This window comes from Eschrichtius robustus, chromosome 7, assembly GCF_028021215.1.
Source record: "Eschrichtius robustus isolate mEscRob2 chromosome 7, mEscRob2.pri, whole genome shotgun sequence".
Lineage (NCBI taxonomy): Eukaryota > Metazoa > Chordata > Mammalia > Artiodactyla > Eschrichtiidae > Eschrichtius > Eschrichtius robustus.
Window position 1 is genome coordinate 123,304,851 of NC_090830.1, and position 18,024 is coordinate 123,322,874.

Sequence of the window (18,024 nt, forward strand, 5' to 3'; positions counted from 1 at the left end):
CCTCTTCCAGCCAGAAAACTACCTGCTGGGTTTTCCTGAATGTGATTATGATCCTCCATCCCTCACTTCCTTTCCTGATCCTGGGTCCCTTCTCTTAACTGGATTTCCCTGATCTCCATTTAGTCACCTTTGCCCTTGCCAGAGGACTTCTGCACTGTAGTCTCATGTGATGCTGGCAACAACCTTTCCAGGTAAATAGGACGGGTAATGTCACCCCCATTTTTGAAAGAAGAAAACTGAGTGACTAAAGTGAAGGAATTTACCTGAGAGGTCGGCGCTCAGGTCTCCTGATGTCAGACTGGTGCTCTTTGCACGCCAACTGTATATGGCACGCTTCTTGGCATGTCCGGGCTGCCAGCATCAGAAGACCTGGGCCTGACACCAAACTTGTGATTTACCAGCTCTTTGACCTTGGACCCCAACTTCTCTGAGACCATTTCCACAAGTATAAAAGTGGAAATGATCATGTCTACCCTATAGGGTATGAGTAGTTAAATGAAGTTAATATATTAAATGCAGTGATAATCTTTTAACATCATACGTTTAGAAAGTCTTTTACCCTTAGGGGGACTTTCACACACTATTCCACTGGATCTTTACAACACTGTCGGTTTATGAAACAGATGAATGAACTGAGGTGGGCAGGGGCGGGTGGGGGTGGGGGGTGTGAGGAGTTGTTTGCAGAGTCACCCGTCTGGTTAGGAGCAGAACTAGTCTGGAATTTCAGCCCTGGATGTCCAGTCCTGTCTGTGTGTCTTTCCAGAGTCCCATGGCAGTGAATTTGGGTCCTGTACAGTTTCAATAAAGGATTTCCAAATACTACCAAAACAAATATCAAAATCTCTTTTGGCTAAAAATGTCTCTTAGCAGGTACAGTGAGTGTGGGAAACCTGTGATTTATGCCCAATCTGCCTGTTCTCCCCAACCATCCAGAGATCCAAAGGGCACGTTGTTTGACCCTTGGGGCTGATTTGTGGTTGCCAGACTGTTAGGTTCTGAAAATTGTGATTTTGTTAGAGGGAGCATGGCGTGCCCAGAGCAACTTTTAAAATGCTCTTCTTGCCTTATCAGACTAGAAATGTGTCATTCACTTCCCTTGACTTTCTGGGTCTGAGCCAAGTATTTAGCCAAATGAACAAGGAAGGTGTTTGTTACAGCGAAAGACCACGGGCTTCCAGGCTGGAGACTTTTACCTCCGATTTTAAAGTCTTTCTGTTCAGGTGTGGACTGTTTTTGTAAAGGGTTCAGATTTCCATCCTACTGATGGAGAGGAGGCTGCCAAGGGCTAATCTAATATTCGGGGTTGGAATTGCATTTTGTAAGGAGGTGGAAGCGCTCTCCTTTTTCACCCTGCCCTCATTTCATTTCTGATCATAGAGGAGAAGGTGGGCATTGTCCTGCAAAACTGCCTTTAGCTATTGCTCAGTCTGGCCCTTCTTTTTCAAAAGTAGCCTTGTTTGGCCTTCCTTTCTTCCTGTCTCATGGGAAGTGTATTCCCGGGGCAGCACAGAGCGTGATGTTTTGCAGCGTCCTGCAGCAACCCTCACTCAACCGCTGTCCCAAGTGCTGCTGGTGCTGCATGGAATCAGGATTGGAAAATAAGAATCAGATAAGAAGACGGGGTGGGGGGTGTCTAAGTCCAAGCGTGAGAACCCCAGAAGCTAGGAATAATGTGTGGGATTCGCATGAGTAATGGAACAGAAAGGAACAAATGTGATGAGTCAGGCGTTTTGTAATGGAAGAGGCTTGACAACGTGTACCTGGGAACGAAGGATCTGTTTCTGCCCCTGGGTTGCAGACCACTCCCGACTGCTTTGTACAAGAATGCATAGAGTTCTGGAAATCTTCTCAAGTTTTGTGCTCGAGTGGGGGAGTTGCTGGCAGGTATTAGCTCATGGAAGACTGCCAATGGGTGGGATTCAGGGTGGCAGATTTGTAATTATGCTTCTGTTCCTCTATCCTGATCCCCCAGAATCAGGAAGGTGACAGATGGAACAGATCACCGGGAGGCCAGAAAGGAGTCCGATGCACTTACTAGCTGTCTAACCTGGGGCGAAACACTTCACTTCTCCATGTCTCAGTTTTCTCATCTGTAAAATGGGGGTAACATGCTGTCATGAGCTGGCTGGGAGGATTAGGAGAGAGAAGATACAGAAGTATGGAGCCTGGTACTGGGCGCTTTAGTGAGTTAAGCGCTCACTAGGTGGGAGCAGCTGTTGGTTTTTAACTGTGGAATTCATCCTTTAAAAAATTTTCGGATGTAGGGTTGTATTTAGAATGTTGAATTAGTATTGCAAGAAAGTTTTGCTATGTGAGTTGGGGGGAATGAACTGAATTTTTGAGATGATTGGGTGGGAATAGATAGTAAAGAGTGCTATTAACCCTGCACCAGCATCGAAACAACAGTTTCATTTAGCTTGGTATAAAAAAGAATACAAAGGTTCATCAGGAAGTATCCTTCCAGCCGACCTGCCGTGCTGAGTTCTCACCTACTATGTGCCAGGCACGTGCAGCTTGCTGGGGCTCCAGCAGAGACTGAGACACAATCCCTAGTCCCTGAGCCATTTGCCATCTGGCAGGCAGGACAGATATACCAGCAGGCAGGCTCAGTGTGGGCTGTGTGACAGTGGGGATTGCAGTGGGTGTGGGAGGACAGGGGAGGGAGGTGCTGCTGAGGTCCCAGAGTCAGCACCATCTGAGCCAAGCACTTACGAGGAGGCGTTTGATTTCTTATATTGATTTCCAGATTGCCAACACAAATTTTGCTTTAATGAGCAGAACCTTAGGAGGCTCTGGCAAAACATTCATCTGGGCAAGCAGAGGTGCATGATAGAGCACGATGGATCTGCTTAGGTTTGTCACCTAGTAGAGGGAGGGGCCCGTGTTCACTGAACGCCTTGCTCTGCATCGGGAACCTTCTGTACTCCCTTTTACCTTGTCCTCACGGCAGGCTGCGGAGGCTGCTAGAATCCTAGTTTTGTAAAAAAAAAAAAAATTAACAGGCCTGGGCCTCAGAGTCCCGCGCGCGCGACCAAGGTCAGAAGCTGTGATCCCAGAAAATCATCCTGAACCTCGGGACTAGACGGCATGGAGAAGCCCTTTCCCTCTGCTCTGCACTGGCCCTTGTCTCCAGGCCTCGCCCCTGCCTGGCTTCCAGGTGCCAGGTGGGGACTTGTCCTGTGGCTGTTGTCTGAAGTAAGAGGAAAGAAAACAGGTCCTTGGGGAAAAGGAAAGTCTGTCCTGCTGGCATGAGTGGGGCAGGAGGCATGACAGCCCCTCCACCAGCTGGTATCCTCTCTGTCTTCCTTTCTCCCTTTGACTGTGTCTGGGAAGCTCCTGCCTTCCTCCCGCTTGCAGTATTGCGTGTCCAGTTTTCACTTAGATTAGGTGAGGATGTGAAGCCTTTGAGTTATTTGAAGCACAGAGACCCTCAGCTGGTTAGGATATTCGATTTGGTTTGCTTCAGAAATGTTTTGAAATCCAGCAAGCTGAATAGACAGGGGAGTAAGGTCTGACCATCGTAGGTCCACGATGGAGGGGAGATCAAAAGGGGATTTTTTTTTTTAAAACCAGAAGACACCTTGGCAGCATCTGGTCCATCCTCCTCATTTTGCAGGTGAGGAACCGTAGCCCCCTCTCAGGGTCTCACAGCATCGGATGAGAAGTAGGGCCTCTGGATCCAGGATGCAGACTCTACCACCATGGGGTGGGGATGGCTCCTGCCTGTCCGGGGGTGACTGACGGTGTGCCAGCTCAGCGTGGATGGCGTCGAGGGCTGTGGCTCTAGGACTCTGAGCTGACTTTGGCTCCAGGAGTAGCATGGTTAGAGGAAAGCCTGTTGGATTAGGAGCCAGAGACTTGAGCTGTGTGATCACCCAGGACCCATCCCCTTCTGAGCATCAGTGATGCCTTCCAATCGTCTCTGGGGTGTGTGCATTCATTCACTGAGTCTCCTCTTTACTTTTGACACCAGAGCGCGCCACCTGAGAGTAGGCGTGCAGGCCCAGGGGGTAAGCACTGGCCAGGAAAGCACACCCGCCACCACTGGTTATTCATATTTCCTGCAATTCCAGTGAGGTCTGGCAGTAGCACCTTCATGAACACGAGTTGGGTCATTTTTAACTCTTCTAGAGTTCACAAGAATATACATTTCCTGGGTGACTTTGATTTTCAAGGCAGCCATTGCTCTCAGACTGGTCGGCAAATCCTCTGAATTCAGAGTGGAGTTCTGTTGTGTTCCTGCAGCTGGCAGGTGTGTTTTCAGTGCCCGGGCAGAGGTGGATGGGGTGAAGCAGACGAGTGAGACAAAAGTCACATGGCTGAGTCACCGAAGACGACCAGGAGACTCCCGCCAGGTATTTTGGAGAACAGGCGTCCCTAGTGGAGGTGGGGGATCCGAAGGGCCAGGATCCGTAAATGAAGACATGGGGCTTCTGCCTTGCTCTCCACGTTCTTAGATGCAGGAGAGTGGCCCTTACTGAGGATGTTAAAGGGATTTTTGGAGAGTGTCAGGTTGAAGTGAATTTCCCCACTGCGTGTTGCACGCTTCCGTGCCTCCGCAGAGACTGACCGCTTCTCTCTCTGCCCTCGTCTCTATAGCCTGGGATTCTCCTGGAATCCTGCAGTGTTTCCCTTTCCACATCTCTGCTTAGGATTTTCTCTTTGGAATTATCTCCTGATTGAGCATCTGTGTTATTTGTTTAGTGGAAAGAAACATGTGCATTGCCTGGCCCTTCCTAGTATGGTTGACTTACAGTGTTGTGCTAGTTTCAGGTGTACAGCAAAGTGAATCAGTTATACATATACACATATCCACTTTTTTTTAGATTCTTTTCCCATATAGGCCATTACATAGTATTGAGTAGAGTTCCCTGTGCTATATACCAGGTTCTTATTAGTTAACTATTTTATATATAGTAGTGTGTACATGTCAGTCCCAATCTCCCAACTTATCCCTCCCCCCTTCTCCCCTGGTGACCATAAGTTTGTTTTCTATATTTGTGGCTCTACTTCTGTTTTGTAAATAAGTTCATTTGTACCCTTTTTTTTTTAGATTCCACATATAAGTGATATCATGTATTTGTCTTTCTGTGTCTGACTTCACTCAGTATGACAGTCTCTAGATCCATCCATGTTGCTGCAAATGGTATTATTTTGTTCTTTTTTTATGGCTGAGTAATATTCCATTGTATATATATACCACATCTTCTTTATCCATTCCTCTGTTGATGGACATTTAGGTTGCTTCCATGTCCTGGCTATTGTAAATAGTGCTGCAGTGAACATTGGGGTGCATGTATCCTTTTGAACCATGGTTTTCTCCAGGTATATTCCCAGGAGTGGGATTGGTGGGCTATATGGTAGTTCTATTTTTAGTTTTTTAAGGAACCTCCATACTGTTCTCCATAGTGGCTGTATCAATTTACATTCCCACCAACAGTCAAGAGGGTTCCCTTTTCTCCACACCCTCTCCAGCATTTATTGTTTGTAGATTTTTTGGTGATGGCCATTCTGACCTGTGTGAGGTGATACCTCATTGTAGTTTTGATTTGAATTTCTCTAATAATTAGTGATGTTGAGCATCTTTTCTTGTGCTTTTTGGCCATCTATATGTCTTCTTTGGAGAAATGTCTATTTAGATCTTCTGCCCATTTTTTGATTGGGTTATTTGTTTTTTTGATATTGAGCGACATGGGCTGTTTGTATACTTTGAAGATTAATCCCTTGTCAGTTGCTTCACTGGCAAATATTTTCTCCCATTCTGAGGGTTGTGTTTTTGTTTTGTTTATGGTTTCCTTTGCTGTGCAAAAGCTTTTAAGTTTAATTAGATCCCATTTGTTTATTTTTGTTTTTATTTTCATTACTTTAGGAGGTGGATCAAAAAAGATCTTGCTGTGATTTATGTTTAATGCAGAAAAACTATAGGGTGAGATCTTGAATGTATTGCATCCCAAAGGACAAAAAATAGAATTTCTAGAACCTATTGTTAAGATATTTTTAGATTTTTTTCCCCGCTGAATTATGCTGGGGGGAAAAATCTAAATTTCATCTATATGATCCCTTTCAGTTCTTACGCTACATGTATACTTACCAAAATATAAGTCTGTCTGAATTGTGCATCATATCTTTGTGATTGAAATGATAATATTGCATTTCCAGGCCTCACAGCTAAAATTAGAAGTAAACCTCAGATATGTGCCCTTATGGAATCAAAGTTATGGTCTATGGTTTCTCAAGAAAAGCTCTCACTTCCCATCCTTAATATCTCCCTCAAAAATGGATAAGTAATCAGGTCCCATGGAACTGAATTTTACCCATACTATAAGCATTAGGCAACAAAAAAAACTTTACAGAAACACTTTTGTTTCTTCCTCAGCCATGTTACTGTTTTTAAGTAATTTAGAAAGTGTGGGCTGGGAGAGCTTACTTGGTTTCAGAAAATGAAGACTTTGAAATCAAATCTTCAGTCTATCAGAATCTAACTCCTTGTGAAGAAATGGAGCTGCTAAGAGGGAGGGGCTTTCCCCAGGGTCACGTGGCTGGTCAGGGCCGAGGCTGAGCAGGGCCCCTGGTCTCTTAACTGTGGACACAGCGCACCTTGCCAGAGTCTGTGAAGGAGCTGGGGGCTTTGGAGCTAGGTGTCTGGGGAAGATGTTAGGCTGTCCTTTAAAATCAGAGTCACTGGAGTAGTCTACCCTGGCTTTTTGGGATTTGAGTCTTCTCCAGGTTACTCTAGTTGTCATGGCAAGGAGCAGCCTCTAGGGTCATATCCGTGCCCTGGGAAAGGCTGAGCCACTGTGGTCTTGTTTGGAGGTGTGACTTGAGGAGCTCACAGAGCTGATTGCTGATGCTTTATTTTCTTGTCCTGGCCCTATAGTTATATCAACATGCCCTCTTTCCTGTTGCTGGAAGCCATCTGCATTTTCCTGTTTGCCGAAGGTAAGTCTTCTTGGTTGTGGGGCGAGGGTTAAGGTGTTGAGGGGTTTGGTTTGCCTCACATCCTGTTGATTTTAACTTCTAAAGTTCTCGAGTGCATTTGTGTTTCTCCTCTCCACGGCCACCTGCCTACTCTAAGCCCCATCATCTGGTGCTTGGACCACTGCAGTAGCCTCCTGACTGGTCTCCTTGGGTTCACCTGGTTCCCGTCCATCCTGTTTTTCACACATCAGCCATTTCAAAATGCAAATCTAATCATGTCTGGACCCCTCTCCACTCCCATCCCCTACCTGGAACTTTTAAGTGATGTCCTATTGCTCTTCAGAGGCCTTGCCTGGGACTTCCCTGGTGGTCCAGTGGTTAAGACTTCAACTTCCAATGCAAGGGGTGTGGGTTCGATCCCTGATCGGGGAGCTAAGATCCCACATGCCCTGGGGACAAAAAAAAACAAACCATAAAAAAAAAAAAAAAGGAATCAATATTGTAACAAATTCAATATAGACTTCAAAAAATGGTCCACGTCGAAAAAAGAAATTAAAAAAAAAAAACAGAGGCCCTGCCTGATCTGATCCTGTGCCACCTGGTGTCCCCTCTGGAGCTCCCTCTGTCCACCCTTTGTGTTGCAGCCCACACTCCTTCCAGGCCTGCCCAGCACCCTTGCTCCCTCCCACCCTAGGGGTTCTCAGTTATGTTGGCCTCTCTGCCTGGATCATTGCCTCACCCCAACACCGCTATTCTGGTAAACTCCTATTCATCTTCCAGCACCCAGCACAGTTCCTCCTGGACCCCCACATCAGGTCAGATCCCCCTATTAAAACCTCCTGTACTGTTGAATTCCTCTGCTGTGTAGCACTTAACACAGATATGAGTTTATTTCTCTGTGAATTTTTAAAAGATAATGTCCATCTTCTCCGCCGGACATAAGCTCCATGAGAAGGAGACTCTGCCTATTCTTCATTCACTACTTAGTGTGATCTTGGCTCCTAGCACTGAGCTTGGCACATAGTTGGTTCTCAAGAAGCAGATTAATGAATGAATAATGGAGCAAATCAATTTTCTGTTTACTTCCCACTTTGGCCCTCCCAAGTTCTAGCCCCTTTGAAATATGAGATGGTAGAAAGAAATAGTGTGTTTTGTGGAGTGTCGTCCAACGAGTAGGAGCCAGTGGGCTGGGTGGCTGTCTGAGGCTAGCCCAGGGTCCTCTTGCGGTCTCTGAGGCTCTCTTCCAGTTCTTCCCTGGTCTGTGTTTCTGTGAGTAGGGGTACACTCTCTGCTCGTTGGCTGCTGTCACCACCTGCCTGTTCTCCGGAGCCTCAGGGAGATAAGAGAGGCTGGAAGAAGGGTGTGCTTGCCCAGCCCGCCTATCCCCTCTCTTGAAGCCATGTGGGTGCTGAATGTAACACAGTAGCTTCATGGCCAAAGAACTGGGGAGAAATGAGATGTGTTTGGGGACAGGGCCCGAATGCGGTCCCTGGGGGCCCAGGCACAGTAAAGGTTCTGTTCTAGCTCATCGTGGAACTTTACCCTCTGTAGCCTGTCCAGTTTACAGAGCACTTGATCTGACCACCCCTAGGTTGTACAGATGAGGCAGGGGAGGCCCAGAGAGGTTCTGTGATTTGCCTGGGGCTGCACAGCTATCAGTAGTAGGACTGGGATGAAAACCCGCCACCCACTCCACCCCCTCCCCGTCCAGCTTCTTAGCACCACCCATTGCCCCCGCCCTCCCCAGGTAGGTGGTCCCCAGAGGTGTGGGCTGACGTGGTTGGGAGAGGAAGCAGCAGTCGCACGTTCATCAGCTCCCTGTTCCAAGGGGGACTTCTGCAGAGTCCTGAGGTAGTTTCACAGGGGCGCAGTGGGGACATCACCCAGGTACCCGCTCCCCTGAAGGAGGCCTCACCTGAAGCCTGGCACCCGCCAGGACAGCTGGGCACATGGTGCAGAGTTACATTAGCTGAGTCACATCTGTAGTGAGCGGTCTCTGGTCACGGAGCGCCTCCTCCCTCCCATCCGGGGCGATGGCTGGTGTGTCTCCAGCTGGAGAATTTGCTGGTAAGACATTTAAAAAGGAACAGGACCTTAGGGATTCCTTAGCTCCTGGACCCTTTGCCAGTAATTCATGGGCTCATTCAGGAAAGCTTAGTGCCTACTGGCTTTGACTGCAGGGTCAAAGGATGTGAGCATTTTTATAGTTCTTAATTCATTTGGCCAAACTGTGTGCAGAGACCTGGGCTGGGCTCTGTGGAGGACAGGTGGAGGTGTTCCTGCCCTCGGAGAACTTCCGGGGGTGCAGGGCTCATGGGAGCTGCACCGCATCACGGGATGGGCTGCAGCAGGAACCCCCCAAGTTGACAAGATCTTGACGATGTCGAGTGCACTGACGCAGAAAGCCTCCATTTTCTGGAGGACCAATTTGCTGAATTACTGAGTGATTTTTGTGATCTTTTGTTTTTGGAGTTTGGGGGGGTAAGTGTTGCCTCTGCTTCTGTCCCAGCGTCTGCCATGTGTTTTATGGAAGTGGAGGATTTTTTTTTCTTTAATTCAGTCTACTGTCTGTATTGTAGTTTATGTCTTGTTTCTGCCTCTGGTGGCAAAATGGCAGTGGCGGACTTTCTTGGACTTCATGACATCTACTTACTTGTCTGACAGCTTTTGACTGTGGAGCTAATGGCTGGTTCAGCATTTTGGCCTGAAACCATCTTCTACTCGAGTAGAGATTAAGGGGAGGGCATATCAGGTGAGCAGGAACTCAAAAGATATGGTCGGGGGAGAAGTAGACACTGGTTTAGTTTGTTTTTCAGGGACTAGTGAATGTAGAGGAGCCACAGAAGGTGGGGCTGGGACCAGCCAAGGGGGGGTAGTTGCTGAACGCAGTGGTCCCCAACCTCTTTGGCACCAGAGACTGGTTTTGTGGAAGACAATTTTTCCGCGGACCGGCATGGAGGGGATGGTTTCAGGGTGATTCAAGAGCATTACATTTATTATGTACTTTATTTCTATTATTATTACATTGTAATATATAATGAAATAATTATACAACTCACCATAATGCTGACAGGAGGCAGAGCTCAGGTGGTAATGCGAGCAATGGGGAGTGGCTCTAAATACAGATGAAGCTTCGCTCACTTGCCTGCCTGCCGCTCACCTCCCGCTGTGCAGTCTGGTTCCTAACCGGTCATGGACCAGTACCGGTCCATGGCCCGGGGGTTGGGGACCCCTGGCCTAATGAACTCCAGGGGCTGCTGCCAACGAGAAGCATGCCCCCCAGAACCTGACATCGTTTTTTGGTGTCCTCCTCCTGGTCGCCTTCCTGGCAGGGGCAAATCCCCCTGAGCCCAACTTCCCTGTGTTGTGTGATTCCTACCCTACCCCCACTCCCGCCTGGCTCCCTCTCCTTTACCTCTCTCCTCAGCAGTCACCCCCACCCCATCTCACATTCCTTCATCTGCCCCGTTCCTGGCCTGTCCGGCTCCTGGGCTTTGCCCACCCTCACTTTGTGCCCACTGTGCTTACCCAGCGGACATGGACGTTTATAAGCATCTACATGTCTGCTTCTTCTGACAGTGACCGTGCACAGTTGGCTTTTCAAATAGTCCCTCCAAGTGGCACCTCACTGTCTTCAGAACTTTCATCGTGGTTGGCTTGCTGTTGAGCACCTGGCATGTTACCTGCCCTCAAGGTTTAATTTGAAAATTGTTGGCTGCTCATATGCCATTATTACAATTTTACTGGGTATCACATAGAAGAAAAAAGATGTATCCACAAACTTTCTACCCCAAAACTTTTTAGCCCTTGTTCATATTAATTGCATTGAATGAATGTATCAGTGTTTACTGAGAGTTCTCTCTCTTTGGATATTTGTTATCACCATCATTCCTCTGAAACAAATAACATTGAAGGGAGTGTCTTGGTGCACATTTTCCCTTCTCTAAAGTTGTTTTTCCTTTGGATCAATTCCCAGGTGCGATACTGTGGAGCCTAAGCACTTTGATGACCCTTAATTCATTTGGCTAAATTGTTTTCCAAAAGGGTTGTACCATTTACAGTGCCACCACTGGAAAAGCTTTTCCTGATTTAATCTTTCCCCAGTTACATTTAAATTTAAAACTGGATCATCTAAATTTCACATTTAAAAGGGTATCCCGGGCTTCCCTGGTGGCGCAGTGGTTGAGAATCTGCCTGCTAATGCAGGGGACACGGGTTCGAGCCCTGGTCTGGGAAGATCCCACATGCCGCGGAGCAACTGGGCCCGTGAGCCGCAACTACTGAGCCTGCGCATCTGGAGCCTGTGCTCCGCAACAAGAGAGGCCGCCATAGTGAGAGGCCCCCGCACCGCGATGAAGAGTGGCCCCCGCTCGCCGCAACTAGAGAAAGCCCTCGCACAGAAACGAAGACCCAACACAGCCAAAAATAAAAAAAAAAAAAAAAAAAAAAAGAAACGGTCTCGAATAGTTTAAAAAAAAAAAAAAGGGTATCCCATTGTTTGAGTTAAAGTGTTTTGTCACCTGTTTGAAAATTTTCCTTGTGCTTTTCTATGAATTCTCTTTCTTCTATGAATTGTCTGTTCACGTCCAAGGTTAATGTTTATGGCAAGATGCTACACCCCAGAGGGGCACTCAGTTATCATGCCTACCCAGGGACAAAACTCATCAGAATCACAGGCTCTCTATATCCTCCCGTATATATTTTTAATTTTTCTCTTCAAAATACCCAAATTTAAATGCAAAGATACCTGATAGAAGTGGGGCAATTGGTGGGGGCGGAGGGAATTATTTATGTTATCTATCTGGTAATTTTTAAGATACAATATCATTAAACTCTTTCACTTTCCTGTTTTCTCTCTTGTGACCCGTTCGTTCTGGTCATATAACGTGGAGACTAAGACTCCTCTCCTCTCTGCCTTGTAATGACTGCTTCTGGTGTTTTCTCTCCTAGTGCCCCCATCCCTCCCTCTTCAGGAAGTCCACGTGAGCAAGGAGACCATTGGGAAGATTTCAGTCACCAGCAAAAGTAAGCCCACGTTTTACTGAACCCTCTAAACACCTACTTCAGCCTCTGTGTGATGGACTCAAGAGAAGCCATGTTACTCCAGACACTTTCTGCCCCACTCCTGTCTTCTTTCATGCTGTGGCCAGAGTCATTTTCCCCAAACAGGGGCCTGACCAAGTTCCTCTCCTGGGTAAAAACCCTAGGAAGGTCCCTGTTGCCGAATTTCTTGGCCCATGCTTCAAGGTCTTCTGTTGTGTGACCACCGTCTACGCAACCAGCCTCGTCTGCTGCCATATTCCTTCTCTTCCTTCCTGCTCGTCATCCCCTCCACGTGCTCGAGCCACACCCGCCCACTCCTAGGGACCCTGCAGTCCCTTCCCTCCCTCTCTGGTGAAATCCCCCTTGCATGCTGCTACCAGGTGGCGCCTTCTCACTGGTGCTTCTCTGACTTCTGCTCTCTTGCATCTTCCTGGTGAGGTGATAGGGTGTGGACAGCCTCAGTTTGATTCCCGGCTCCACCACTTTCTGGTACTTTGGCCTTAGGAAATTCCTGAATTGCCCTGTGCCCTGCTCTCCTTATCTCTCCAATGGGAATGTAGATTGTAAATCTGTTTAGGGGTGGGGGTAGGGGGCTAGAGAGCTGATAGCTAAAGAGTACAGGGTTTCCTTTTGAGGAGATGGAGAATGTTCTAAAATTGATTGTGATGGTGATAAATATATCTGTGAATATACTAAAAACCATTGAAGTGTATACTTTAAATGGGTGACTGGTATGGTATGTGAATATTATCTCAATATAACTGTTGAAAAATAAAGAAATAGTATATCTCAAGGTGGTTATGAGAATTAAATAAATTCGTACATATAAAGTGTTTAAAGCAGCACCTGGCATATAGGAAAGATGCAGTCAGTGCTGGCTATCGTTACGTAGACTCTTGGGTAATGCAGCCTTATGAACCAGGGTGCCTGGCTGTGTCCCAGACAAGATTGTGACCCCTGAGGGCAGGAGCCAAGGCTCCTGGGTATCCCTCACTGGCCCAGTAGCCCCTCCTCTCATACGGCTCAGTTAGTGTTGTTGAATTAGACTCTTCCATTATTATACAGACTTTCATGAGTCGTGCTCATGGTAGGTGGTGCTCCCTGCTGCAGAGGAGGGCTGCCTCTGGCCCAGAATTTCTCCAGTGTTATTTCTCCCACTGGGCTTAGAGGAGCTTGACCCACCACAAGGTTGTTTCCGCCTCCACTCTGCTTTGGGAGTAAGATCTTCTGCGGACCAGACTGTAGGGAAGCTGATTGTCACCCATTCTGGCCCCCTCTCCCCTAGTGACGTGGTGCTCGGCTACGGCAGACGTCCTGTTTCTGATCGACGGCTCACAGCATTGGGAAAGGGAGCTTTGAAAGGTCCAAGCACTTTGCCATCACGGTCTGTGATGCTCTGGACATCAACCCCAGGAGGGTGAGTGCAAGTCTCGTTGTCTTTGTATGAGGGCGTCTTTGGCTGTAAGTGACAGAAATTCTATCTTAAGCAGAAGAGGGCATTTACTGGCTTGTGGAACCAGGAAGACTAAGGGGGGTGAATCCTGGTTCTAGGCACGATGGGATCCAAAGACTCAATCCCTCTCTTTTTCTTCTCATCTCCATTTTGCTTCCCTCGGTTGGCTTCCTTTCCAGGCAGGTTTTCCTTACATAGCAAAGTTGCCCTACATTGTCCCTCCAGGTAGTCACCCCAGGAAAAAGAAAGTAGACTTCTTACCCTGTAGAGCTGGAAGAAGTCCCAGGGAGGACTCTGATTGGACAGGCATAGGTCACATGACAGTCCCTTGACCAATCACAGAAGTCAAAGGGAAGAGCTTGTCTGGCCAAACCTGAGGCATGTGCTTATCCTCATTCTTGCCGTGGGGATGAACACTTGGATTTCCCACTAGAAAGAGAGGTTGTGTTTACAGAACAGTGGGAAAGGGAAAGCATGCTGGCAGACAAACTATAACTGCCTCTGAAGACTAGAGTCGTAATATGAAACACAGCTCCTACCCTCTCTGTTCACTTGAAAGGAACAGCTCCTGCCTAATCAATCCAGCCAGTATCTTCATTTCTTGTTCTTCCTGGTTTCAAATAGCAAGTCTTAAATGTCAGCAGTGCGCTAGCTGTGGCTCTTGTTGCTAAAGGGGCATTTTGGAACAGCTCAACAGAAAAATGGGCAATGAACACAGATAGTTCCCAGAAAATGAAACATAGATGGCCCTTTGACATAGGAAAAGATGCCCAACCTCACTCAATGTAATAGCAAATCTCTGACCGATACACCATTTTTCACTTAACTAGATTAGCAAAAATCCAAAGTTTGGTGTCATGCTCCATTGGCAAGTCTGTAGGAAACCAGTGTTCTCATGCGCTGCTGGTGGGAATGTGCAACCTCTCTATAGAGGAATCTGTAATAACAGTGTCTATCAAAATTACAAAGGCTGGGACCCTTTGACTCAGTAATTTATTCTACAGATACTCCCACAGGTGCAAAATAATGCACATACGAAGTTATTCATTGCGGTGTTGTTTGTAATTGTAAAAGATTTCAGGCAACCCAAAGGCCTGCTCACAGGGGACAGGTAAATCTATTATGGTGTCTTCATATAATGAAACACAGGGCAGCTTTAGAAAGTGAATGAGGAAAATCACTGATGTGGAAAGACACCAAAACAAATTGAGTGTAAAAATAAGGTACAAATGGTATGTATAATGTGTTACCTTTTATGGAAAATGGAGATGAAAAGAGTCTGTATTTGTATTCGTCTGTATGTGCATGAAGCAACCCTGGAGGGATTTGTAAGAGGCTAAGAGCAGCGGTTTCCCATTGAGGGAGAGGGTGGGAACTGAGCAGATGGGGCACAAGTCCAGGGGGAGGCCCATCGGTATAAACTTCTTTATTCTTTATGGATTTTGAACCACGTGAACTGACTCAAAAATCAAGTAAATTTAAGGAGGGCATTTTGGTCTGGAAAGCTATAATTACTTGAATTAGGGGCTAGTCACATACAGGTCAAGGAAGGAAGTGGTTTTCCAAGATGACATTCCTGAGTTAATCCTAGAAAAACCTCTAGGATTTAGGAGCAAAATAATGGCTTTTAAGGAGGGCCAGATTTTCTCCAGAATGACATGTCATTTGCGGAGAGTGAGCACATTACCCTGGACCTCAGGCCGTCTTGCATGCTTATAGCTGACATCATTCCATCGAGGCATGAACAGCCTGGAAGTTCCAACCGTGAAGTCAACCCATCACAGACCCTCAGAGGGTCAGGGCCAAGGGCAGCTGAATCTCTACCCTCCTACACACAGGGCCTTGATTTTAAAAGGAAGTGATTCTCTATGAAGTTTCACTAATTTTTTTCATGGAGGAAGAGCCATAAAGCTCAAACAGTGTTGACCTTGGCATGGATAGAGTATGTCCTGAAATGGGTGGCCTGGAGACCCCAGCAGATGGCAAGTTGGAAGGGAAGAGTTGTATGGATTACTAGAGAATGTTTTACAACTGAAGAAACAGGCTCAGAGAGGCCAAGTGACTGCCTAGGGTCACACAGCAATCTTAGAAGAGAGCTAAGCTTGGTGGAAGAACTGGTGCTCTTGACTCTCAGCCCAGGACTTCACATTCTGCTGTCACAATCACATAGCACGTGGACAGCAGGCAACATGGTGGTGTGTGTATGTGTATCTGTGTTTGCGGAAGTGGTGGGTGCTGATGGAATTCAGCATCCTCAGAGGGTAAGAAAACTATGACAGAAAAACTTGATGGATGGTGCTGTTGGGAGCAACTGTCTCAACACACAGGTCCCCAGATTTCAGGGAATTTCATCTCAATGTTGCCAAACCACGTCTAGAATGTGGCATTTTTAGGTTAGATATTGGCAAACCAGACAGTGCCCACAACAAGGAGACGGAACAGTGAGAGGCCTGGACGTTTCCATGTGAGGGAACCTGATTATCATTTTCATGGGAAAGAGGGTGCCTATTGGCTTTCTTTTATTAAGAGGACATAGTCTGGGTGTTGAGGGAGCTGTATTTGGCTTGTCGTGAGAAAACTTTCTCACAGCAAGACCTGGTGAGCAAAGGAGTTGGGTGTCTATTTCACGAGCAAACAAGAACCTCCACCTCCAAGCTGCTCAGACTTGATGGAATTGCTAGCGAAGGGTTTTTTTTTGCATTAGGGTGATTTTAGATGCTTCGGTCTGACTTGTGGCTTCAGGTTTTATGCGTTTGCTGCTGCATTTTGGTGTCATCATCTTATCTCCATGTACAAGGGATTTGATTTGCACCTAATTTTACTTTCCAGGAAGAAATTTTTAAGCAGCTATAAATTAAAGCTTTTTATGGGGGCTCTGTTTTGAGGTGGATTTAAGGTATTTAAAAAGTCTTCCTCTCAACCCTTAAGCTGAGAAGTTCACTTCCTGGCTCTAATATAATGATTGCAGCAGAGTGATTACAGTGTGGTGAGAAATCTGGGCGGGCTTGCTTCTGAGCATACAGTAAACTGAAGATAAAGGTAACTATTTTGCTCCCAAACCACCAATTACATTAAATGCCTTGACTACTGACTCAAGCTGTTTCCATCTTGTTTTGTTTTGAAGTTGGCTCCTTCCTGTTTAATTTAAGTAAATACACCCAGCTGTTGGTCTCAAGGGAGTTTTTAAACTAATTCATTCATTTACATGGTTCAAAAAAAGGAAGACATTCAATGAAAAATATCCCTCCCAGTCACACATTTTCTATTTGCCCAGCCCCCCAACCCTGCTGTCTTGAGCATCCTTACAGAATCGCTTCATGCAAATATAAGCAATATGAATATATATTCTGATTTTTGCCCTTTTAACACAAAGGATAGCATGCTATACACACAGTTTTATCCCTTGCCTTTTTCTCTTCACATTATCTTGGAAGTCTTCCCATATCTAGGTAGATAGGTAATATAGGTCTTAATATAGGCATATACACTATATCATTTTTTATAGCTGATTAATGTTCCATTGTAAGGATTTACCAAGGTTTAGTTAACCAGCCCCTATTGATGGACATCCACTATTACAAATATATTGTGAGCTTGTAAGTATGTCATTTCACACACGTAGAAGTATATAGCTGTGGATAAATTCCCGATAGCCCCATGCATTAGTAATTTTCAATAAGTATTGACAAATTGCTCTCTATGGATGCCATAACATTTATGTTCTTACAGCAGTGTTTGAGAATACTGATTTCCCCCTGCAAACATTGTATCTGGCTTTTTGCTACATCTCAGTGCAACACAGTCAAGCATCTTTTCTTATTAAAGAACCACTTTATATTTCCTGTTCTGTGATCTCTGTTCATACCCTTGGCCCATTTTTCTGTTGGATTGTTGGTCTTTACACATATCAATTCCTAGACACTCTTTATATATTGGGGAAACTAACCCTTTGTCTCTGACGTGAGCTGCAAATAACTTTTCATTTTGTCTTCATTTTTAGATTGTGTTATGATATGTTTTGCCCTGTAGAAGTTTTCTTCGTGTAGTCAGATTTATCAGTTTTCCTTTACAACTTCTGGATTGCAAGTCTTTTCTACTTTGAAGTCACAAAGGAATTCTCCCAAGTTTTCTAGAACTTTTATGGCTACATTTTTGACATTTAAATCTTGAATCCATTTGCAATTTATCCTTTATTCTTTTGCAGATGGCTCTCCAGTTGTCCCAGTATCACTTACTGACTGTACCATCTTTTCCCAATAGTTTGAGATGCTCCCTTTATTACATGCTAAATTCAAGGGAGATTTTAAACGGGTCGCTTTTCAGAAACTCCTTCCTGAGGTTCTCTACTACTCTGCTTTCCGGTGTCCCTCTCCCTCACATGCCCACCCAAGACTTAAATTTCTTCCTACTTAAGATTCCCAACAGCTTCTCCTCAGAACTTCCTGTGGGAGGAAAGTCCAATGGGCTGTGCTCCCTGGGAGCAGGTGCAGCCGGCCTGGTGTGGCCAAGTGCTTTGATCGGCTCCCAAGCGCCAGGCCTGTTAAGGGTCAGCAGTGAAGGAACTCACAGAGCAAGAAAACATCAGCGTCGTTGTTTAAATATGAATCACT

The 18,024-nt window shown here is 46.1% G+C and overlaps 1 protein-coding gene across 1 annotated transcript in view; it reads left to right on the forward strand.

Annotated features, from left to right (window-relative positions):
- The first annotated feature begins 6,887 nt into the window (after positions 1-6,887).
- The window catches only part of VWA2 (von Willebrand factor A domain containing 2), a 43,255-nt gene continuing 32,118 nt past the window's right edge, over positions 6,888-18,024 (forward strand). The window contains 4 exon segments of the mRNA XM_068547917.1: positions 6,888-6,939; positions 11,869-11,943; positions 13,247-13,295; positions 13,297-13,378. Of these exon segments, the coding sequence (XP_068404018.1) occupies positions 6,888-6,939; positions 11,869-11,943; positions 13,247-13,295; positions 13,297-13,378 (258 nt within the window).